Source organism: Gavialis gangeticus, unplaced genomic scaffold (genome assembly GCF_001723915.1).
Source record: "Gavialis gangeticus isolate Ggan-Ray unplaced genomic scaffold, GavGan_comp1, whole genome shotgun sequence".
Taxonomy (NCBI): domain Eukaryota; kingdom Metazoa; phylum Chordata; order Crocodylia; family Gavialidae; genus Gavialis; species Gavialis gangeticus.
Genome location: NW_017729020.1, coordinates 4,729,198 through 4,754,751, shown reverse-complemented (window position 1 = coordinate 4,754,751; position 25,554 = coordinate 4,729,198). Strand labels below are relative to the sequence as shown.

At 45.3% G+C, this 25,554-nt stretch overlaps 1 protein-coding gene across 1 annotated transcript in view; it reads right to left on the bottom strand.

Annotated features, from left to right (window-relative positions):
- Positions 1 to 25,554, bottom strand: part of LOC109295500 (tetraspanin-15-like) — a 245,193-nt gene that overhangs the window by 27,885 nt on the left and 191,754 nt on the right. Inside the window, exons 6-7 of the mRNA XM_019514372.1 lie at positions 14,263 to 14,316; positions 7,864 to 7,980 (exon numbers count right to left, since the gene is read on the bottom strand). Of these exons, the coding sequence (XP_019369917.1) occupies positions 7,864 to 7,980; positions 14,263 to 14,316 (171 nt within the window). The remainder of the gene's footprint in view (positions 1 to 7,863; positions 7,981 to 14,262; positions 14,317 to 25,554) is intronic.

The window sequence follows — 25,554 nt, the reverse complement described above, 5'->3', positions numbered from 1 at the left end:
TGTCAAAAAGCAAGAGCAAGAGGTTATAGTCAAGGAGGAGTGAAACTCTGAAGCTTGGATGCCTGGCTGCACTGCACTCTCTGACAGGAGTGAGGAGAAAGAGAACAGAGAGAAGCCAAACTTACAGATGTATTCCGGTGAAAACAGCCATGCCTTATTAGGTGCTTTGAGTTTTTAAGCACTGTTTTGTCCTTCAATTATTTTTTTGCCTGGCAACCCTACAAAACACACTGAGCCTAACATTTATATGTGCCTGCATATATAGCAGACACCACGGGGCAACATAATTGGGAAATTTCATTCTGCAAAGGAAACAGTAATATATCAGCTTCTGTTACTATTATTTACAAGCAAGCTGCACTGGTAATAATTTTTTAATGAGCGTCAAAGAAATAAATGACCTTTCTGAATGAGCTGCCATGCTGTTGATTTACTTCCAAGTGTCTAGGATGTGTAACCTGGGTGCAACCAGTAAGTGCTTCCCCACCTTCAATTGCAGGGGATAGGTGGTCGGCCAGGAGTGCTGCGAGAGGGGTCTGATGTGCAGGCCAGTCCCCCTCTAATCCTCTGTAGAGTCAGGCCAGGACAGCTCAACTAGTTACAGGTTTATTAGTATACAGGTAACAATATTTACAGGTTTATAAGAGAGCATTGGTAAAGATATACAATATCCAGATCACCCAAAAACAGTTATGCTCTATAATCAAAGGCCCAAGGGACCACCACCTCAAAAGGGCATGGGTCCCCATGCAGGTAAGCAGCTGTCTGCAACAGGTCAGTACAACAAAGGCAGATAAACAACAGGTATCAACAGGTAAGTTCAGATGAGAACAACAAGAAGTACAGGTAACCCTCAGATACATGACATAACCCAGGTCACATTAATGGATAAGAAAATATAAATACCTATTTACAAAATATGAGGTGCAAGTCCCTGCTTCCAGGTACTCATGTGGCTGAGACCACTGGGCATTCCCCTAGGGTGCCAAACCCTGACACCGTTCCTAGGGGGAGTAAGGGGAGGGTCCTAGTACCTCCTCAGCCCCTGCTGGACACCCCCTGGTCCCTGATCCCTTGGGACCCCCTCTCAGGGCTTCCTCCTCTGTGGGGACCCGTTCCCCAGGTACTCATGGATCTGGGGAGCAGGCTGGGAGGGGCTCCCAGAGCCAAGGGTGCCTTGTTCTATCCTCTGTTGGGACTTGGGCCACCTCGTGCAGGTCCTGACACTCAGGCTTCACCTTCTGCCCTCTGTTGGGGCTCGGGCTGCCTTGTGTGGGTCCCGAAACCCAGGTTCCACCGGACCTCCACCGCACTGTGCTGGTGCTTCCTGGGTGCCTGGCCTCGTGCCGGAGAGGGGTTGCAAACCCGAGGGGCCTGGCGCTGGTCCCAGGGTTTGGGCAGCCGTGCACTGCTGGATGCACCAAGTCCTTGGCCTCACGTTGAGGGTAGCAGACCTGAGCTGCCACGTATATCTCCATGCACCACTATGTGCACGGGGGTCCTTGGCCACATGCTGAAGGTAGCAGACCTGAGCCACTACATGTGGCTCCTAGGGTCTGGTGACCCTGTGCACCACTATGTGCACCGAGTGTCCAGAGACCCAAGCTGCCTCCTGCAGCTCCCAGGGTCTGCCCCATGCACCGGCTGGGGCTGACACCGCTTGCCGCTCACCACTCTGCTCCTGCCAAAGGAGTCTTCTGGGGCTCTTCTGGACTACAGCTTTTGCCCGCTGGGCAGTTCTTCTCAGCTCTTCTTAGCCCGTTGGCTTCTCTGTCCCTCAACGTGCCTGCTGCGTGCTGGGCATGCAGCTCCTTTTATTCACTCCAGAAGCTCTGCCTCCAAAGGCTTGCTGGACCTGCAGGATGCAGGCTTCAATCAGGTCCAGGAGGCTCTTTTCCCCAACCCCACTCCGTGCAAGGGGTGGGGCCAGCCACACCCCACCCTTACCTGATTGGTGGACAGGCTCCACCAATCAAACTGAAGATTTTTCCGAGCCTGTTCGAGCCAAGCTGAATTGGTAAGTCTGCCACAGCTGCTTACAATATCTAATCGAAAGCTCCCACCATCTTTGTGTTTTTCTCATTGCCAGAACTAGCACAGCGTGCAGAAGCATGAAATGTAAAGGAGATCCTACCCTCCTCAGCCCCTGAAATTCAGTGGCAGGAAAGGCTTGACGTTCCACGAATCATTTGGCTTGATATGCTGCTCTTTATGACCCAACCACAGCGTCAGCTCTTGTTTCTTACCTTTTTTGGCTAGATCAGCGTAGTATTAGTTTAACTTAGAAGCATCCTTTACTAGAGGAACTGGAGAATAAGCCTTTATTTGCAGGACAGATTTTAATCGTTGGCTCTTTTCCATCGTCAACTACCATATACCTAAATATGGTGAATGATTATGTATTTCCAAGCTCGCTGTATTGCTGGATGGTTTGTTTAGAAATCCCAACTCATTTCAGGCCTTGCTGCTAAAGTCTGAGGATCCTCTTCTTTAAACTGGGTGTTTAAGGAGCTGGCTAAAAAAGGAAGTGTATTGCTTCTGACACTGGATTCTTTCTCTTTCTCCCCTTATATACACGCACATTTAAACAATTAAATACATTAAATCAATAGTGAAGAGATGCTTTACGCATTCGCTGAGTACACACATATGTGATCAAAAATATGACATTGTTACATGGCTTTATAAAAATGTCAACTACAAAACCACAGAACAGGAAAAATTCAAACATCCCTTGTCTAAGATGAACTGTCTAAAGGAAGGTGGCTAAAAAGAGACCTCCTATAAAATACCTGCCAATAAATGTCTGATAGCTCACAGGCAGGAATGATTTTCTCTGGTAATTGTGGGTGGGTGGATATTCACCCCTATGCCTAAGAAGTGTAGGCAGCACTTACATTGTGATTTGAACACAGCAGTTTTGTACTGCATCTCCACACAAGGGTGCATTTCACTTTCTGAACGACCACCACAAAACCTTGAGTAAGCAAGTGTGGCCAGTGTCCTGACTAGCTGTTCCAGGGCTACTAGCCATGACCAGTCTCAGAAGAAATAAAAGCTTGACCCAGATTTGAGAAGGAGTCACAAGAAGACTTTCACGAGAGATGGTTTTGTAGCTAACTCACAACTTGGCCTCTGGAGATAGCTTCTATTTCCAGCTTTGTCAAAGACAATGCATGATTTGGCTGGACCAGTTGACCTCTCCCTGTCTCATTTTGCCCAGAGCAGAGTAAAGATTATTGCATCTATTTGGGTACTTTGGACTGAAGGTGCCGTTTATGGTTTTCCCCATTTCGCAGATTAACAAACTCTAATGAGAGAAGTTGCAATTTGCTCACAGTTACTAAGACTCTGCGAAGTTAAGAACTGAACCCAAGAGTCCTGGATCCCAGTCCCATAGTCTTAACAACTTGAGCACACTTTCACGAAGATTTCATGGTGCAACTTTACAATTCTTACACTAAATATGGGTATTTCTGTAAGGCTCTGTTAAATTATATGCAAAAGAAAAGGTGACTCAGGAATTTGTCTTCGAAAAAACTCTACTTCTAACTTTTTATAATTATTATTAATTCTTTTTTTATTTGATAGTCTAAGTTTTCAGCCTTCAGGTGTCAACCTTGACACACCTTTGTGAGAGCTGGCTTTTAAGGGAAAGAAGGTGCTTGTCTTTCCAATATTTTCCTCTCAAAAAAGGCAGCTCAGTCATGTGTAATTTGGGCACATCAACCATAATTAGCAGGCAAGTTAAGAGATTTAAATTGTTTCAGGGCTATTAAAAAACTCCAGTAAAAGAAAATAAGAAGGGTGATGACAGAGAATCCTTTTGTCATTTGTCTATATCAAGTGGGAACTCTCATAACATCGGTGATCCAGGGGGGTATTTAAAACCTGTTTAAAGGGGGCAGAAAAAGTCATAAACACAGGTAATCTGGCAGGCCTCATTTCTTCACCTGTCTAGTGGTCAATTCTCTGTAGATGCTGACTTTTCAGAGATAAGTTTACAAGCAATTAAACTGTCAATCCTAAAAGGGATGGCAGAATTCTGTTCAGCAAAATGTGGGAAGCATCAGGGCTGTGGGAAACCGAGACCCTTGAGATCATCTGAAGGTAAAAGATGTAAGAAATGGCATGGCATGAGGGCTCCTGACTAGCTGCAATGTGTTCAACAAGAGGAAATTCAACATTATCAAACTCAGAACACCTGGTACTTGGGATGCAATTATTTGCAGTGAGTGTGCAGCTAATGCACCAGAAAAGAACACTGCCTAGGTTCACGGTCCATAGACAGGGCTTTGTGTGCACTGATTCACATAGGACAAAAGTCAACTTAAGCCTTCAGCTAAAATTCAAGCCAAACCTTTCAGCCAGTTTCTAATTTCACAGACATTAGGGCTGGAAGGGACCTCGGAAGATCATCGAGTTCAGCCCCCAATCTCTTCCCTTTGGCCTCTGAACTTCCCACTTCCCATCAGGTCAGGAACCACCATATAGTATGAGAAAGCTTGTTCTAGCAGCATTTGCAGAAGTACAACACCAGAAGTATGACTGGGCATTGACTTGCTCCAAGCCATACAGAGTATCAAGGGTAAAATATGAAGCCCTTCCAATCATCAGCCAAGTAGGACCCAGGCAGCTTTGAGGCAAATAAAGATGTGCTCTGACATGAAGAAACATCTGTCCTCTTTCATAAGACCTAGGTATTATTGTTCCCTTCACATCTTAACAGCACCCTCTCTCCATCCTCAGGTTTCTGCCTCAAGAACTTTGCTGCATCTTTCCAGGCTTCCGCCGTAGCATCAGAGAGGCTGGGGATAAAGCAATTCCTGGCCTGACAGATCTTGGTGGTGCATGTGGCCTAGCTTAATTTCATTGAAAAACTGGTAGGCACCAAGTATGATTTATAGAGATCGAGAGCCCTGCAATTAAAGGTTAAAAATCCTCCCCAAATGGGGAGAATTTTCTCTTTGGGTTAAGTGAATTGTCCAGTGCATCAGAAGGTGCTACCCTGCTCCAGAGACTGTCAGGAAGCATTTGAAATTCATCAGGCTCTGCTCTACTTGCTGTCATCTTTGCTCATTTTTTCTTGTTCTCCTCAGTTAAGGCCATCAAGGCAGAGAGTTAATGGCAACATGACAGGTGGCTTGTGTGGCATGGTCCCACTGGGCAGACCGCTGGGAGTACCTTTATTAAGCTAAATTTGCGTATTTGCTCAACTCCTCTTTATTTCCTCATGGTCATTATGCAGAAAAAATACTTTGTAGCACTAGTCATGCCAAGCAGGTGGGGAAACAGTTTTCCCATCTCGTGATCATTCCCAATTCAAAACCAAAAAGCCCTGTCCAAAGAGAAACCACATTTTTCCCCTTCCGTTTCAAAACTGTCAAATTTGGACATTTGACAATTTTGAATTTTTTCCAGAAATCTGATGCAAGAATTCACCAAGATGACCTTCTTCCTGTGAAAAGCTTCTATTTTGCTTCAGCAAGAAAGTCCTGCCTGGCTCCCATCACAACACTACCAGCAGGCAAGTCAGATGGATGGAGCTTCTACTCTTGGGTGAAACATGGAAGCTGTTTAACAATGCTCAGCAACACGCTGCAAAAGCAGAGGCCAAAAAATGCATAAAAATTCCTTGTTACATCGAATGTCTATAATGCAGAAGGTAATGAGCTAAGCTGGAATGTGGCCTAGACACTGAAGGATTTTTAATGGCAAGTGGTCTGCACATCAGTTTTAGCAGTCACCCAAGAGATGGTTAATTTATGGATACCTTTTTGTGAGCTGTTCAATGATTATGTTCCCTTGGGAAAGTGATGCAGTAACTAATACAAAAGGGCTTTGCTGCAGTAATAAATACATGCAGCAATGAAAGCTTTGGCTTTATTTACTTTTCATGGGATCATAGGCAAGTTGGGCTGGAAGGGACCCCCTGAGGTCACATAGTCCAGCCGCCTGCTCAAGGCATAAGCGTCCTTGACTAAACTATCCGACCATCTTCTAAAAAGTGACATTTCTGCAGCACATTGAAATAATATCTATGCAGTAACTCTAAGTAAACCAGACTTCTGCTGTGAATAGTTTTCCACAGCTGTTGTTTTGAGGAACAGCATACTAGACCCCTTTTCCTATATAAGCTGCATCCTTTTCTTGTATCACTGCTGAGGTGAGATAAACCCACAGTCATGCATGCTGAAATCTGTCAGACCACCCGGCATTCTAGCTTTGTAATATTTCTCTATTTTTACAATAGCTCGTCTGACCAACTTGTCATGTCAGAAGCCCGAGTCAATTAAAAATGCAGTGAGCAGAGGAAGCAAACACAAGGCAACCAACTGAGAAAGCAAGCCACAGACCATGGCCAAATTTGCTTCAGTTTCCTCAGGGTCGCTGGAATCCAGATTTCTTTCATCATGAAAGAGGCTGAACAGACCATGGTTTTGCACAATTCAAGAATGTCTTGTATCACATGTGAACAAGCACCCTTTTTTCTTTGGGAGTAAATAACTACAAATGCAAGCACCTACTCTGGATACCTTTAAGAAATCCTTGGATGTTATCTTGCTGGGGTGATCTGACCCCAGCTGACTTCCTGCCCCTGGGGCAGGGGGCTGGACCCAATGATCTTGCAAGGTCTCTTCCAGCCCTAATGTCTATGAAATCTATGAAATAGAAAAGCATAATCATTTTGCAATCCTTTAAACTATCCTAGGCTACTCAGTGCCAGATGTGACTGGTGATAAAAGTCTTCCCCAACAAAAGCATTCCAGCAACAGGCTGATATACTTAGAACACTTTATCTCATCGCACCTTAACTCTCCCTCGATGAGAGAGATCCCTTTTGTATCACTGTATAGACTGAGTATTTACTTTCAAACAGTGCAGGATAAACAAAATGAGAGTAGGATCAGAAACAGATTTGTGGCATTTTACAAGAGCCAGAAACTGAATGCAAATCACTTCTGGTATCACAAAGCATGATGTCCTACTGATAGGGTTTTGCAAAGCCAGAGCTACATCAGATCTTGTCCTTTTTGGGGATTATTGGAACAATAAGTATGTGCCAGGAAAATACAGCCCGAGGTAAAATTAGGTTCTCTCTAGAACAGTGGTCTCCAAAGTGGGGTGCACGCACCCCAGGGGGTGCACAAGACAATCCATTGGGGTACGGGAAGAAAATCATATTTTTTTTAGTGAGAGCAAAAAGTTTTTTTGTACCATTATATAATTTATAAATAAATAAATATACATATATTGGGGTGCATGCTCAAACATTTTTTTACAGATAGGGGTGCGCGATCAAAAAAGTTTGGAGACCACTGCTGTAGAAGATGGAACACCCTTGCTCTCTCTCAGCCTTTATTCCTGGAAACCCACAGATGTAGCAGCCTGGTTTCAAGTCAAGAGAACTGAATTTGCTTCCAACAGTTGGATCCAGCAGCATCCATTCCCGCTCAGGAGTGAATGCAATATAATCGCTCTGAAACACTCACTCATTGCCCCCCAGTGTTCAATTTTAACTGGGTTACAACAAGATATGTATTGCAATACTTTCTTGCAAAGTAAAACAGGCTCAGTTTGCCCATGTCTTTTCATGCCAAGCAGTCCTACATTGTATGGCACTCATCTGAAGAAGCTCCGAAAGCCAAACTGATTTTAAGCCGATTCCCAAAGTAGGGGGCAACTGTCCTTACTCTTCTGCTTTATTCAGAGGAAGAGGGTGACAAAGCAGTGACAACATTTTGAAACGTAAGTAAAACAGGTTCCCTTTTCTTCACATACCTCAGCAAACATGACTGGACAAGCCGCCCACAGGTGGCAAGTCCTGAAGAACAATGACCGTGACCAAGAGTTCTCACGTACCTGTGGAACCAGCAAGGAAAGTACTATCCCAAAAGTGGCTTCGAAGTTGTCCTTAAACCAGAGGCCAATTGCATGGATGCAGCCCCGCACATGGATGATATCCACCAACTCCAGTCGCTGCAAGCAAAACAAAACCAAACATAAGATGTGGCAACCCCAACATACACCACCCAAACCCACAGACCATCTCCTGGAGTGTTTTTCTGTCTGTTGTACTGCCAAGAGTCAAGAGGAAGAAGAACTGGGAAAGCTGTGCATCAGACGCTAATGGTCCAGTGTAAAATTACAGCTGGGAAACAGGACTCACAGGATACAGCAGCTTTAATTTGGCTTCTCAGGTCCAAGTTTCAGCCTGAAAGTCATTCTTGGATGCCAGTCTGGTTTGCCATGTAGGAGGAAGGGATACTAGCTCCTGAATATTCCTCCAGAAGGAATATAAAGGCAACAGATCACTTCAAAGCAAGAATTCACTCAGTCTCTCCCTGAGCTCTTTGCCCACCTTCAACAGGAAGGGATTTCTCTAGCTGCCATATTGGGGGCTGATGGTGAAACCTACTGGCCCAGTTCTAATGTGAACTACTGACAAGCATGAAGAGGAATCCTGGTTTTTTCCTCCTGGGCAGGCAGCTTTTAAAGGGAATAGTTAATCTGTGCTTTTTGTATTTCAAGCTGATGCAGATTTACAAGTAAAGGGAGGGGTGGGAAACAGAAGGGCCTGTTTTGTGCAGAGAAATGCAAGCGATCCATAAGAAGAGCAGAGCTTGGGAGTCTGTTTGAGCGTCTCATACGACTGCTGGGCTTCGAGTGCAGTTACTGAAGTATAAAGCTTCACAAACCACCCACAAAAACAACCACAACAAAGCAAACCCTGCTTTCTGCTGTCAGGCTCTAATAAGCACAAGAATTGACACTCCCACTCATCCAGCCAGGAAAGAAACACCAAAAATACTGAGATCCACTCAGGCACTCTCGAGTCTGCCAGGTTGCATTGCAGTAACATGCAGCAGCCACAGCTGATGTCAGACCCAGAGTTGGCCCCAGGCACTTAAATTCCCAATTCATGCAGATTCACACCTTATAGACTAACTAAATTAGAGAGAGAGAGAAGCTTTCATGGACAGTCCAACATTAAATCTAACATGGAAAGGAAAAGGAAATTTTAAAGTTTCTCATGGAAGTTCTGAAATGTCTTTTAGGAAAGACCCAAACCACATTTTGGCTTGGCTCTTTGGAAGCAGGGAGTCTGGATTTGCGAAGGACCAGGGATTCTGGCTAGAAAGCAGTAGCACCAGTGTTGCCAAATGGTTATTTTTGTCCCTGGAGACCCTAACTGGTCGATCCTGCTCCTTCGGAGACTAAGGTGGAATCTTTCTTGTGTGAAGGCAGCTTGCTGACAGTACTGCAGCACTCCCACTTCCTTGACAGAGAAACAAACCTGGGCCAGAACAACTGAGGCAGGCTGGAGGGTGAAGAATCAGCTGGTGTTTGTTTCTGGTTCTTCATCCACCCATCCTGAATGCTCAAAACTCCTCAACAGAAAACTGGGCACTAACAGTACTGATTTCTTGGTGGGAGAAGAGGAAAATCAAGCTGATTCTGCTGCTGAAGATCCATGCAATGGCGCTATCTAATATTAAATGATAATGTATTGCCATTCTATAGCACCTTTCATTAGCTGACCAACCATCGAAGCCATTACCTCGTGGATCATTTCAGAATGCAAGAAGAGGCAGGAAGCCAGCAAGAGAGTCAGCATTCGTAAAAAGGGGGCGGGTAGCAGTATGTAGCTTATCACTGCCTACACCCAAGGACTTTTACTCCCAGTTCTCCTCTAAATTCTCTAACCTCCCAGCTAGGCCCAAAGTCTCCTGAGGAGCTAGGACCCAGCCTGGGCCCAATTTTCTACAAACTTTGGGGTCTCTTTCCTTCCTGATACTCTTTAACATCTGCCCCTGCTCCTGTCTTTCCCTGGATCTGTTTCCCCCCTTAGCACTCCTTCAGCATCCCAGCTTTCCTCTCCCCTTCTCTCCTCCCGCTCCCAGCAAACTCTGAGAAGAGCCAAGGGCCAGCAAGTCAACTGGCAAACACATCTGGCAACTCTTTCCTTTGGACCTACATTGCATAAAGTGCTAAAATGATGGCACATCCCGAAGTGCCACAGAGAAATCCTGCTCCCTTCTTTGGGAACCTAAAATATTACAGCATTAGAAGCATTAGTGTTATCGCTGGGGGTTTTTTTGGCTGTGGTTAACAGAAGGGTTTTCTGTGAGCTCTCTGTAAGTGTGTCACTGTGTACAGAACTCCTTCTCCCTTAAATGGGCTCATTCATCTAGTAAAACCTTGGAAGGAAATAAAGAGACAATGGACTTAATAAATGCTAAAATGGAATAGCTTGGCTGTAATTTAACTGGCCTTGATAGAATTTGTGCGGTGCTGTAGCAGCGGAATGCATCAAAGTAAATTATAGCTATTGACCTTTTATGAAGACAAGGGAGGCCTATTAAAATGACCTATGATAGCAAAGATGACTCTTGAGTCAGCAGCTGTATTTTACCTTGTCTACCTGCAATGGGCTTGTGGCGCTGCTGTTCCTTTTCTTTAGTCCCACTGAGAGAACACACAAGCTGTATTTGGATGTCTCTGGATTTTAAGACTGCACTACATGGAAAGCATCCAGGATGTGGGGATCCATAAAGAGTCAGGGGATGAGCCTGGGATCTCTGGATCTGGAACTGAGAGCCAACCCAGTCAGAGTTAACACACAGGTTTTGGAGCACAAAGCCTATACAGAACAAGCCGCTAGGGGAGGGGAGATAGTTATACCGTGCAAGAATGTAAAATCCCTTGCTGAAGTCAGAGAAAGAAACCCTTGAGCCCCTAAATTCTACTGCACTCTAACTTAGTAGTGGGAGTCATTCTAGTTGCTGTTACTTGGAGACAATGCTAACATGCATTGCTATACATTGATACACACTGCTATGCAAACACTACTATTCATTGCTATACAATGCTATTCACCTCTCTCCAGAAGAAGCAGGTGTGAGGATTGCTTGTCATACTGATACCCTATTCTAAAAAAACACCCGTTTCCAGCAACAGGCCTATTTCACGCTCAGCAAGTTGTTTCCTTGAAATGCCTTCATATTTCATCATTCCACTTCCTTCATACAGCAGCAAAACCCAGAGCACCCGACAGCTTGATGCCAGAGTGGAGGCCTTTTTTGTCACCTTCAGTTTGTCACGCTCTGGATTAGGAGTCCCAGGAACAGCCGTGCTTTTGGTCTACTTGTGAGAGTGGGTGACTAGGAAACAACTCATTGTTTTTCTTCCTAGCTCAAAAGTACACTGGGAGCGCCATGGTGCTGAACACTCCTGTTGTTCCCCATGAGATTTGGGGGTGCTTATTTCAAATTAGACCTGTGCCTGCCTCTCATTACTTGTGAAGGATAGAATAATGTTTACCTGCTTCACTGGGGAGCTGTAAGGCTTCCTGCTCCATAATAAGATATTGCACTTCTGGTGCCTTTCATCAGAGACTCTCCAGCCATTTTGCCATTGGTAAGAGGGCCACAGATACCTGACTCCTGAGGTAGGGAAGCATTAGCCTCATTCTCCAGATGCGTAAATTGGGCACAGAACAGGGAAGACACTTGCCCAGGGGTCACACAGCCCTAGCTCTGCTGTTCAGTGCTGGGATCTGACCATAAGGGATCTCTCCTTTGCTTCCAGCTCTGTGATACTTACAGGAGAGGTGCTAGCGGACTGCCAAGGCATGTTTTTGATTAGCATCTTCCTAAAAGATGTCCCTCTGATGCATTTAAGCATGTCTGATACCCAGGCTGCAAATACTTTGGAGCTGGGCTTGTCTAATCTTTGGGACAACAGAGCCCTGACTGGGGCAACTCCATGCTACTTCAGTAAAATAAGTAAAGTAAAATAAAGTAAAACCTGCACCATACAATAAACATACAATAAACACACTAGAAGTGGGCACGACTACTGTTGTTTCCCCAACAGTGTCAGCAACAGGAAAAGATTCCTGTGGGCAGAACAATTTAGACCTGAACTGGTGGGAGCCATCTGAGATGCTCTCAACTATGAAGTACAATATTTGTAGACTAATTATCAAAGTTAAAGGCAGCCTCTCATCACCATACTACAGGCCAGCTGCAAAGGGAAAAGCTATACAGATTTCCCTCACTTTATGAGGGTTCTGTGCATGTGAATTTACCCTTACGCAATGACACTTTTTATACCAAAAAATCATTATATGCAAGGTAAATTCACTCTTGTGTGATTGGTGTGGTGGAAGCCACTTTGTGCGGTGCATTGTGGGAGTGACATGCACAAAATATGGTCCCGTGTGGATCTGTGCTCCTCGCTTGTCTGCGACACGTGTTTCTGTGGTTGCCATCCCCATGATGGTAACATTCACCACCACGCTGTGCTTGTGTGTACTGTCTGCCGTGGGTGAGTACCAAAACTGCCCTGTGAAAGTGGCAGACACGGGTCTCAGGGTCAGCACAGTCGAGGTCCTGGAACGTATCTCTATTTGTGACATTGTAAAGTGTGTTCCCTTTATGTGAATTTGAGTTATGTGTCGTTTTCCAGGAATGCATGCACAGCATAAAGTGGGGGAAACCTGTACTAGGGACAGCTATGCAGTCAGGTCGCAGTAGGTGATGTTCCCTTGGCAATCCTTGCTGGGAGGCCAGAAAGGAAACGTGTGTCAGATGAAACAGGGTTACAGGAAAACACCACACCACAGAGGAGGTATGTATGGAGTGACGGGACACCACCCACACGACCACCACTGAGAAGACAACATGACTTCCAAGCCTCTGCAGTAAAAGCCATTCAGAGACCAGATGCAACTGCACTCCCCAACATGCAGGATCCATGCTCTTTCCTTTAGCCGCTTGCCACGGCTGTTTGGCAGGATGCAATGCAGCCTCCTCATTTCTTTAATTATCATATTTGTCATGTACGTGATCAGCGGGTGACAACAAGCTGACAGGTTTAATGAAGTTCCTAAGCTGTGTACATAAGATCCCATTTGCTGTGGACATGTTTATTTTCAGAGGCATTTTGCTTCCAGGCCTGCGAATCTGCCCAGCCAGCCAGCTGCAATTGATACATCAAGCAGCCTTTGTAAAGGAGTGCTCTGCATTCCAGCCGTCTAATTCTTGTTATTTGCCTACAAGCTTTTTAACTTTATTATCCCCAAATGAGTAATGTGTGGGCGGAAAAGGTTCTGGGTGAACTCCTTTAGTACAAAGCTGCTAAGGAGCACCGAACAGCATCTGCATTTGTATTTATAGCACCAGCTTTGGCATGAGCCTCCATTGTTTGTTTTAAGAAGTCATGAAAATTTTCCATTCCCCTGAGTTAAACAAACACTGTCACCGTGCCAAGAGCTTGTTTTTACGCACAGAAATGTGTGTCCACGCTGGGCAAGGCATGAATGGGTTTGTCCTGCTGCGGCAGAGATGGTGTAGGGGTGTAGAGAGCCCGGTCTAGCTGCACAGGTTCTAATTTCAGCAGGTTGGAAACACATCTCCAGCTTTACTACATTTGTTCTGCAGTTTTCTCACTGAAGGCAAGACCTTAACAATGTCTAAGACCGATCACAAGATCTGACAACACTTTGTATTAGAGCAGAGCCGGGGTCTGGCATTGGCGGTGACAATGTTCTACGCCTTTTGCATTGGGAGCTGGGATATTTTTGACCCTTTGTACAGCCTCTTGTACAAGAAACTCCTGCTGTTAGGAAAGCTGCTGGGCACTACCGGCATTGTCTATGAGCCCCTGTCCAGACTAGCGCTCCACTAGCTGCACAGGTCTCCCAAAAGTTCACACCATTAGGAGTTTGGCAGGCACTCAAGCTGCTGGGAAGGGATTTATTCTCTGATGAACCTTTTCTTCATGGGGAAAAAAAAAACATTTACAGATCAGCTTATTCATAAAAGCACTGAAAAAAAATTGCTCCAATTAAGCCTTCCTCAGCTAATCAGCCATTTAAAAAAAAGAAGCTATTTTTATTAGATTGCTTTTTTTTTGCATGCAAGGCATGACTGCAAGCATGAGGACAATGACAGAAACAGCTCTTCTGCAGCAGGTGCCCCAATAGTTGAATAAATGAATGAGGACAGAGGGCAACCCATAAAATAGGACATTAACCAATGAGCCTGCTGAACAAAAGAGAGAGACTTCATTCTTGAATAGCATCCCCTCAGGCGATATTCCCTTCCCAACTGATCCTGGAGAGAGAGGAGCTTTGTAGCATGCCCTAGTGAACCTATCTGGCAGACAGATCCTCAGGCAGCAGTTGCCTTTAACAGGTGAAGAAGGAGCCTATAAAGCAAGGAGTTGGCAGATGAAAGAAAAGGAGAACGTTACCTCTTTTTCGAGGGTCTTGTATCCACACAGAGTGTTCACAACTTCTCCGGGGACCTGTTAACAGAAGAACAGTTTTAGACTGGGAGCACTGTTTTGGTTTTAGACTAGAAGCACTGTTTTGAGGAAAGGCAAAAGAAATCAGAAGGGGTATGAAACTCTGCCCCCTTGGGTGGTGCCACAGACCTTTCAGCACAGTGCAAGGCAAACAGTTCAACAGTCTTTGGCTTGCACATCAGTGGGAACTCCTGCCAAATGCCACCAAAGTCACCACCAGCACGCTGCACCCCAGAGCCCTTTGAAAGTCAGAACTGGGACACCTTTGGTTCCACTTCTGGCAAATACCAAATGCTTTGCTCAGTCCAGGCCCCGATGGCTTGGGGCTCCTCCCACCCTTACATCTGAGAGCTGATCCCACTCCTCCTTAGGACAGTCCCCTTTCCTTTCAAGCCATTACCAGTAGTTACACTTATCCTTGTGTCCCCCTCAACCATGTCTCTGCCCTCTTTGGGATTTTCCCCCTTCGGGTATTTAGCTTGACCAAAACCAGTCAGTAAGAGGTCACCCGCACTGCTTGACGTATCTTTCTTTGTTCACAGGTGTATATCCAGCAGAGAAACAGATAAATGACTTCCCTGTGGCAGGGGGCTCATGACTCCACTTGGATGACAGAGGAGGGAGACTGGCTTTCCTAGGGAAGCGGGGATGAAGAGTGGAGGCTGATCAGAATGGGGAAGGGGGACTTTGAGACAGCCAGGTTGAGGAAGCAGGGTGACCTGTGCTTTGGGCTGCTATTGCTAGTTTTGTGCCAGGAAACAGAAAGGGGGTAGGGGGTGAATGTTTAACTTTATGCAGCATGTGAAATGGGTTTATGGAAGAGGTGAGAGAAAGCCACCACTTCCATTTCATTCCTTCTACCCCCTTAATGATTGTTCTTACTAGAGTTGTTAAGAAAAGATTCAGGAAAATGAAACGTTATACTTTTAAGGCAGGGTAAAACAACTTCCAAGAAATTGTCCTATAGTTCTTCCTGCACGATTGCCATTAGCTGCATTAATAAAGTGCCCACAGCCTCTGACAGAGATCAAAGCCCAGTTGAACTCAGTGCTTTATATACATGATGCATCAAAGTTCCTACATGGAAGAATTCATGATTTAAACTGACCAAGAAAAGGATAGGAGGAAGTCACTTACTTAAGGTAACACAGAAGGTTATAAAAAAACCTTTGACCATTTAGTAAGGAATCTTTCCTATAGGAACAAATTTTATTTTAAACATTCCTGGAAGTATTTTGGCCCTGAAACGGCAATACGTGGACTTTAGAGATTGATCTTACACTCCCTGAAGTCAGCAGCAAACCTCCAATCAATGTTAATGGTTTAAGAGCTAGGCACAAATGTGCTAGAGAATGAGGGTAGGTGCCCCCATTACACAATTTTACTAGGCTGATTGAAAGAAATCAAACCATCTTTTCCCTGTTAGTCACTAGAGGACTTTTGCAGTGGGGGCTTAGCAACTGGCCTAGGAATTATGAAGGCAGGGGTTCCTCATGAGTTGCAACCATTTCTTCCCTGCTCCTGTCAGAAAACAGACTTTCTTACAGGGTTTTGGGGGTTTTTTTGGTAATTTTTATTCCTACAAAAACCAAAGAGGCATCAAAATAGCTAGGGGCAGTATTCAGGGAGTCAGCAGGAGGATGTGTGAGCATGTTGACTGGCATGTAATTTAGCACCTCTCAGGATCTAGCCTGCGATGCATTTTGTTTGCTTATTTTATGGATCAAACCGAAGCTTCCTCAACCTGGCGTGTTTCAGAAGGCACTCTGTCCCCGAAATGGACACCTTGAAAGCATGATAATTTTAGATGTAAGAAGATGCTGGCAACCCGTAAAAGCTCCTGGATAACAAAACCAACTTTCCATGCTTTAGATGCACAGACATGAAAAGAAGTGTGTTCCTTGCAGTGCAAATTGTCTTCTCTGCACAACACAGCATAAAAAGAATCGCACCATTGAAGAAATTTTAGCCATTAAGCGCCAGCCCATTTCTTTTGTAATTGGTGGGTCAATTATACCAATGCTACTTTCTCACAACTCATTATTCCTACAATATGTTACAGCACGGCGTTCTTGTAAAACAAGACTATTGCAGTTTCCAGTTATGTACTGCTAAACTGCCTTTGTGCAACAGACTGAACAGAGTTAAAAGAGGCTAGTATGACTGCAATGATCAAGGAGGTGTTTGTGCATGTTAACAATTGGGTGAAACCCTGGCTCTCCTTAAGTATGGGGCAAAACTCCTATCCGTCTCTGTGGAATTCCTGATTGCACCTTTTGGTTCAGGTCTTATAATCACTTTGATAGCATAAGGAGTGCAAATACAATGAGTGCCTATGTTAAGGTTCTATTATACTGCCAGACAGGTATTTGGGAGGCTTTGTGTAACTGAGAACTGAGCCCTTTAAGTACCTCTTCAATTACAATTTTGTAACCTTGGTGTCCCACCCACCCCGCATGAAAGGATCCTTTCCCCCAGCACGCTGTCAAGCCGAGTGTTGTTCTCTAGAATGTATTCTGCGCAGCCATGAAATTATGGCAGGGCGCATGGGTTTGCCCAGGTACTCAAGAGCCCCAAAAGACTCCCCTGCCACACACGTGCCCACTGCTGATCCAAGGACATCTGTCTCCTTGAGGTGCTGATGGGCACAGACAAGAAATGCGGTTCTTGGGTCTAAGTCATGGTGAGCCACAGAAAGGGCCATGAGTTAGTCTGATCCTCCGAACTCAACAGATGTTAGCTGTTGGATTGGGAGGCTGGAGGATCAGCTCCAATTTGGAGTGGATCCAGGGAGACAGGCTGCCTCTGTGCAGCCTCTCCCCCTAGCTCAACCCCACCCCAACCCTTGCAGCTCCGCTGCTGTCTCTGGATGGGAGGGGGGAGAGGGCAGGGGAGAGAGGTCCATTCTTTGGTTTTCTCAGCTCCACTAAAGTAGGGGCTGGTAGACCAGAGTCCCCCACCAAGGTGAGAAGCTCCAATCCACTTTCCCCCCACCCCACTCCAACAGGGCTGAGAAGACCCAAGAAGGGACCTCCCTCCCCTGCCTTTTCCCCCTCCCATCCTGGGACAGCAGCTGGGGCCAGGCTGTGCTGAAGGCAGAGCAAACAGAAATGAATGAAGGCACTCCGCTTTGGAGCATATTCATTTGAATCCTCAAATCCTACAATGAGGGTTAATTTGTCATGCGATTGGAGGGCTCTGTAGTTGTGCTCTTCTGTCTGGGCACAGCTTTAGAGCATTTCCAAGGAGCCGATTGCATGACAAATATCATTTCTGTCTGTGCTTGATGTGTCCTAGCAGAATGCTCCCGAGAACATACCCATGGATCTGATGCCCGCCATCCCCCAGAGAGTGTATGGCAGAGAACTGCAATAGTGAAACAATTAAAATCGTCTGAAACAGGAACTCACTGCACAATGCATTTGTACAGTTCCCCCACCATTTGGGGCATGGAGGCAATGTATTAATATTGTTGCTTCTGTAGAGTTCATTAGAATGGGCTAAAACGCTATGTCTGAAGCAAGGTTTGCTGGTCCTTAAAATATCATTGGTTTTTAGAAGAATGTCTAAGCACGTTTCTATCCAATAATCTTTTTTTTTTTTTTTTTTTTAAGAAATCACATTGGCATAACTCTATTAAAGTTCCTAGGGCTTGTTCAGAGGGTTCATTTTTTGGCTGTATAAATAGGTCACCAACTGATCATTTAAGAGAAGCAAGAATTCTGATGGGCGATATCTTTTACTGGACCAACTACATGGTTGGGATAGATACAGACAAGCTTTTGGGTATCACAGTGCCCTGCTTCATTTCATATTTATTTACCACTTCATTTTCTGGCTACTTCCAGCTTTGAATCAAATGACTCAGCTCATCCCTCTTTCCTGGTGCTATGAGGCCATTAGCTCAGCAATGACTTCATGACACCAGTTCCTGCTGGCATCAAATTTTTCTGGTACATTGATCCCAACCCAGCCTGCTTCATTTTTAAATGCATCTGTTACCATTCCTTGATTTCATCTCTGTCAATCCCTTCTCTCATTCTGTTAAGCAGCTATTTTAATTTCCTCGAACAGAATGACCTTGATAGATAAGGTATGGAAGAGACAGGGATTTTCAAAAGGTGTTGTCTGCCCTGTGTTATTACCCCATTATCAGAGATTGCAAATAACATGTGAGCTGGCCAACAATGGCCTGAAAGTAATTGGCTGGTCTCTCTCAGTGAAAGGAAAAGTAGAATTTACACTCACAAGCACAACAGATGGTAGAAAAGGAGAGATTGCTTTCATGAAAAAAGTTTGAATTCCACATTAAAATACCCTCCAGCCTCTCCCAGCATTTAGACAACAATATTTTGCAGCTTTTACTAAGAAATGTGTTCTTGTTTATAACTGTGCATATTAAAAAGGAAGTACAAGACTCAGAGACGTGGGATCTACCCTCTGCTTTGTTCTGTGCAACTGCTCACTTCTACTGCAGATGGTGAAACACACCCACAGCAGGGGAGGACAGACAACATGACTTATCTTAATGTGAGAGCTCAATTTTCTATTGCAAGAAGCATACCTATGTACACATGATCTCTGCATCATTAATGCCACAATTACAGGCCTTAGTCACGTAAGTACATCACCACCATTCTAGCCTGCCAGACTGAATTAATTCTACCTTAATGTGTTTAAAGCACTGAATCATTATCAGATGAGTCCATCGGATGTCCAGGTGATAGGCATCTATCTCCTTGCTTTTTGGAGGCACTGTCCATGTCTACACAAGATGTTTACTGCAGCGTTAACTAATTAGCTCCGCAGTAAAACATCAGAGAAACTGCACCCCAAGGTCTTGAGAGCAAAACTTGTGTCATGTGTATGTGTTAAGCCACAGTGGGGTCAAAACTGCAGGCATGGTAGCCCCTGTGGAGGCAACAAATCCTGCTAAGTTTCAAGGAGATAGGTGCAGGGGGTTCAGGGAAACTGCACCCCAAAATCTTGAAAGCAAAACTCATGTCACGTGTATGTGTTAAGCCATAGTGGGGTCAAAACTGCAGGCATGGTAGCCCGTGCTGAGGCCATGAAGCCTGCCACCTTTCAAGGAGATAGGTGCAGGGGTTTGGGGAAGCTGCACCTCAAGCTGCGGACAAGCTAAACTTGTGACATGAGTGACACTAGTTGTGTTAAGGTGCAGCAGGGTGAAAGCTGCAGGCCTGCTAGCCCCTGCTAGCCACAACTATTCACCAGGGCACCCTTGGGGAAAACTAGGAGTAACAGGAGTTACTCCTAGAAGATTGTTTCAGGATCCTTTCAGGCTCATTTCAGACTCAACATTAGGAAAAACTACTCCACAACTAGGGTGTCCAGACTGTGACCATCGCTCCTAGTTTTCCCCAAGAGTGTGCTCGTGAACAGTTGTTCACCGAGCCCTAGAGGTACGCTTCTGAAGTAGTGGTAAGCTGCTACCAACTCCCCTCTTTTTCAGGCTGAAGAGTCCCAGGTCCCTCAGCCTTTCCTCATATGGCTTGTTGTGTAAGCCCTGATCATATGGGTAGCCCTTCTCTGGACTCTCTCAAGCTTTACCACGTCTTTGTTAAAGTGCGGAGCCCAGAACTGGGCACAGTACTCCAGCTGCAGTCTCACCTGTGCTGAGAAGAGCTGAGTAGAGCAGGAGAATCACTTCTTTGCAATGGTTTTGCTGGAGATGCATCAATTGATGCATCATATTGTTGGACCTGCCAGCGTATTGTTGGACCTGCTGGTTACAGCATCGCACTGCCAGCAAATGTTCATACTGTGGTCAATTATTACCCCCAGGTCTGTAGTGGCAAGTGATGGGGGATTTTGAGTCTTGCTGCCTGATGAGAGGCAGCAGTTGCACAAGCACCGGTGTCATGAGTTTTGCCTGTTAGGAGCGAGGGGTGCAGGCCCCAGAACCCCCCTGCACCTATCTCCTCGACAGCTGGCGGGCTTCATGGCCTCAGCCGGGGCTAGCAGGCCTGTAGCTTTCACCCTGCTGCCCCTTAACACACGCAGTGTCACCTATGTCATGAGTTTTGCTTGTCTGCAGTTTGAGGTGTAGTTTCCCCCAAACCCCTGCACCTATCTCCTTGAAACTTGGAAGGCTTTGTGGCCTCCGCAGGAGCTAGCATGCCTGCAGTTTTGACCCTGCTGTGGCTTAACATATACACGTGACATGAGGTTTGCTTTCAAGACTTTGGGGTGCAGTTTCTCTGAACCCCCTGCACCTATCTTCTTGAAACTTGGCAGGCTTTGTTGCTGCAGCAGGGGCTACCATACCTGCAGGTCTCATCTATATCACGCTGGAAATGACAAAGTTATAGGCTGTTTCAACCTTCCCCATTATAGCCTATGAACGAAACGTCAAAACAGCGTTGAAACGCCAAAATGTTTCGATTTACCTCGTTTTGTTTTGAAGCTGTTTTGACCATAGCTGTTCTATTTTGATTTTGCTGTTTCGACCTTGAAACAGGTCAAAACAAAACTGGTGGCAAAATTTCGCACAGCCCTACTAATTAGCTCTGCTGTAGGGCAGTGCTGCCAGGCACAAGTACTGTCCTACGGAGGAGTTATTTACTGTGCTGCAATGCACATGTAGATGCTAACAGGGCTGGCTAGGGGATAAGGGAACTTTAGTGTGGGGGTTGCCTGCAAACTAGCCCTGCACTGAAGCACCCCACCCTTGTGCCCCAGCCAGCCCCTCCACAGCACATTGGGCTGGGTTGGAGCAGTCTTGGGCTGGCAGGCTGGTGCCTAGACTCCCTGCCAGCTGGGGCTGCTCTGCCCTGGCTCAAAGTGCTGAGGTCCTGGGTTCATGTGCAAACACAATGCTCAGGAGCAATAAACTCCAGCACAAGCTGTGCCAGAGTTTATTTAGCCACATTAATTGCACATGTAGATGCACTCACGGTCTCTACACAATTTTTCTCCAACAAAGTAATAGTCTCTGGGCATGTAGTAAAAACTCTTGATTTAATTCCTGAGTGAAAGAGAGATGATTACTAGGTAAAGTCCAGCAGTCATTATTTACATGAAGCTCTTACATGAAAGGCTCTGCGAAATTGGAACAAGCTTTCTGTCAACACCTGCAGTCAAAATATGGGCTGACTGCCCTTTTCTATTAATTATAACACAGACAATTCATTTGAAAGGAGCCATCTATTCTTTTCGACAGCAAAAGTGGGGGCTTCTGAGACTTCTAGAGGGAAAAGGTTGATTAATTCAGGGGGATAAAGTGCCTCCAGATAGTCTAAAAAAGGGGCAAAGGAGGCTGGGAGTAAAGTTGTCTGCTCCTACACCCTGTCAAATTGAGGTGGGAATGCCCACAATTTAAGTAAGAACAGGAATGATCAGTTTTAGGAGGGCACATCACCGTGATCTGAGAACAGGGTCAGAAGTGAAGTCACTCCGTAGCACAGTGCTGAAGAATCTTGTATTTCAGAGGAGACCTGCCAGGACCCGACCATTTGTTGTAAAATCCATCTGTGTGTTCATATTAATTCTGGCTCTTAACTAAAGCTTTATGAACACTAGCACATGCTGGACTCTTACCTTCATGGGCCCACTGCTGAGGTCTAAGCTCACATTTGACTAATGCCTTTATTCACACAAGGAGCAAGAGCAAAAATGGAAAGCAAACTGAATGAGGGGCTCAGTTCAATTCTGTGAAGTTAAATATAATATTTGGGGGCATAACCAATGGATCTGGGAAAGGCTTTTTGTGCAGCACTGAATACAGGGGAAGGAAAAATGAGAAACACGGCAGCGTCTCCCATGTTGTGAATTTTAATCAAAGCCTTAAGTATCCTTCTTGGAAGGTGAAACTCAAGAGGACTTTCCAGGTGCACATTAATTAGCAAAAGGTTTGTGGAATATCTTTCACTAAATAGGATTATCGATGCCTTCGAATCTATCTGAGCCGCAGGCTACTTGGTATCTGAGGGTAATTTTAGTGTCCTGTATGGCTTGGAGGAGCACATAGACTCACTTGTTATTTTTTTACCTGAACTTTTTAAATGAATTACACCTGGTGAAAGGTGCAAGACAGATGAAAGCATATCCCAAGACAGGTTGTGTGCAGGCTGTGCCATGGCCCAACACATCTCCCCCATGCTGATGTTTCCACAAGCAGAAGGAACAAGATGCAAAAGGACAGAGTTTAGCCTCCCTGATCAACTCTGTATGGCTTTGCTGTGATGCCTGCTGGGGGGGAACAAGGCCTAGAGGGCAGAGCAACAGGCTGGGAATCAGGGGACCTAGTTTTGCCTTCCAGTTCTGCTATGGAGCTGTTGGGTGATATTGCAAGTCTCTATGCTCTGGACCTCTGTTTCCCCAGTCCCCTACCTGTCTCATCTATTTCTATGATGAGGCACAGAAAGAAACAATTTCCAGGCAAGTCCAATGCTTCATATGGTAGGGCTTCATTTACACTGGGGCTTCTAGTTATATAAGTGGTAGGCCATTTGGGTAGCTGGCTATGTAACAGGGTCACCTGTTGATGAGGAGCAGGCCAAGGTCCCCAACACATTTCACACAAATACTGAATCAGTCATGAAGCCAGAGGGCAGCTGGCTCATGTCAGGATTGTTTGTATCACCAGTGCCATATTCCCCACCTTAACCACTGCCACCAGGCAGCCCAGAAATGCAGATTCCACTCTTTATTCCTTTCAACTCATCCCCTTACAGAAGTGGCTCTTCCTCAAGAGCCAAGTCTGACTTTCGCTTTCTAGTTTAGGTTGCAGGACAGAAAAGGCAGAAAGAGCACGTAGCCCTGGGCTGCAGTCTGATATAAGTCCCAGAAAGAGTTTTGTTGAGGTATTTTGCTGAAGAGAAAGGAAAAGATCCAGAACTTCCAAAATAAAAACAAGCAGAAAACTTAATTCTTTTGGAAGAAGTGAAGTGCCTTTATACATCATAAAGGAGCAATAAACAGAAAAATCTTTGTCCTCTCCCCCCGCCTTTTGGTTTGCTGTTCACCTTCCATGTTAGTTAAGCTGTCAGGCACGGCCAGAACCTGCTGCATCCGGCAATCCAATTATGCTAATACAATTCCACATAAAAGCACAGAGTGACAATTGTTTTATTTGCCTTTCATCTAACAAATTTGCTTCTTCCAATAAAGGCAAACCCAATGCTGAATGTCAGGCAGGCGATTTTATAGGGGAGACAATGCCTTGCCCTGCATACTGCACAGCCCAGCCCAGCCCAAAGTCAGCTGCCTGGAGATTTTTAATGGAGCAGGCACAAATACTCATTAGGAAAGGGCTTTCTAGATAATGATCCAATCTCGAAGATCCTGATTGTTAGTCAGAAAATACATTCCCTTGCATGACAGCTGATTTGTATAATTGACTGAGAGAATTTCAGAGCCACAGTTAATTATACACACAGAATTTGATACTCATGAAGGATGCTGCATAGACTGCCTGGAAGAAGTTCTCTATCCAACAAAACCAATGCAACCTGTTTGGACAGTAATGCAAGCTCCCCTCCTCTTAGCTTCCTGATACAGCCCAGAGCAGGAGGGTCACCAAGGGTGGGTGGGCTCCCACTATCAGGCACATTGAGACCCTGACCTCTTTGTCTTAATTGACAGAGTGGCTAGCAAGTGATAACTGTAATAGTGGGATTTGTCATGGGAGGGTGATGTATCCACTAGTAGCTAAACTGGGATCATCAATTTGTTTCTTGTGCAGAGAGTTCTTATCAACCTGGATTACCTTTGAAACAATGACTTACAGTCCAAACCTTTCAGCATCCTCCAGGTATTCAGCCAGTCTGCCCAGAGCATTATCTAAAGAGCTTATGAGCTTTGAAACATCTGCAGTTCAAAAGACCCTAAGCTATTCAAGAACTAGCTCTTCAAAGCCACTCCAGAAATTTATCTGGCTCCAGCTAAATTAGGCAAGACTGAACTAGCAGTATGGATTACAACTCAGCTCAAGCTTATTTTTATGGAAAGACATAGAAGGGGATAGCAAGTATTGCAAAATCAATTGGCATGAATATTCACATACATTTTAAATATACTACTTTTGGCTAAGTCCCCATCTGTTTAAGTTCACTTTCCACTCATATTTCACACAACCCAGTTTTATTTGCATGTTTATGAAAAATTCATTTCCAAGTTATTCATGGGAATATATCTGGGAAATCTGTTTACATATGGAAGAACTTCTGCCCATACGTGCATCCAAGCAGGAAGCAGAAACACCATTATGCAATTCATCTGATGGATCACAACATAACTCACATTCAAATCAAATCTAGAGAGTATACACATTAGACATTTGCACATAATAAATGCTGCTGAATTAATAAACACAAGGAACTCACCAGAAACTAATTCCTTGGAGCAACTTATCAGATGCAAAATTATACATCCACTGATACAATGGACTGGTGACTAGTAGGCCTGTGCGAATAGGGAACTGTTTTATTTGGGTTTGGATTTGGATGTTGGCGATTTGATTCGGAGCTCTAAATTGGTTTCCCACTTTGATTCGGAGATTCGGCCATAGGGTATAATGTGGAATCAATGAAATATCTGTAACTTTGTGTTTTTTTTGTCTGATTTGGATGAAACTTGCAGAGTGCTAGCCTCTGCTGAGAACGTGAAGTCCCCCAAGTTTCAAGGAGATGGGTATAGGGGTTCTGGGGAAACTGCACCCCAAAATCTTGAAAGCAAAACTCAGGTCACGTGTGTATTAAGCCACAGCAGGATCAAAACTGGAGGGATGGTAGCCCCTGCTGAGGTGATGAAGCCTGCCAAGTTTCAAGAAGATCGGTGCAGGGGCTTGGGGGCAACTGCACCTCAAGCTGCGGAAAAGCAAAACTTGTGACATGGGTAACACTATGTGTTAAGGCAAAGCAGGGTGAAAGCTGCAGACCTGCTAGCCTCTGCTGAGGCCATGAAGCCTGCCAGCTGTCAAGGAGATTGGTGCAGGGGTTCTGGGTTCAGGGGCCCTGCACCTCTAGCTGCTAACAGGCAAAACTCATGTCACGGGTGCTTGTGTAACTGTATCTGTCTTGGGGCATGGGGGGGGTGGTGGGGGGTGGGAGGAATACTGCAGACCTGGCTGCTAAGCCCTGCTGTGGCCACGACTCCTGCCAGCTGTTGAGGAGGTCAGTGCAGGGGGTTCTGGGGCCCTGCACCCCTAGCTGGTGACAGACACAACTCATGACATGGGTGCTTGTGCAACTGACTGTCTTTGTCTTGGGGCAGTTG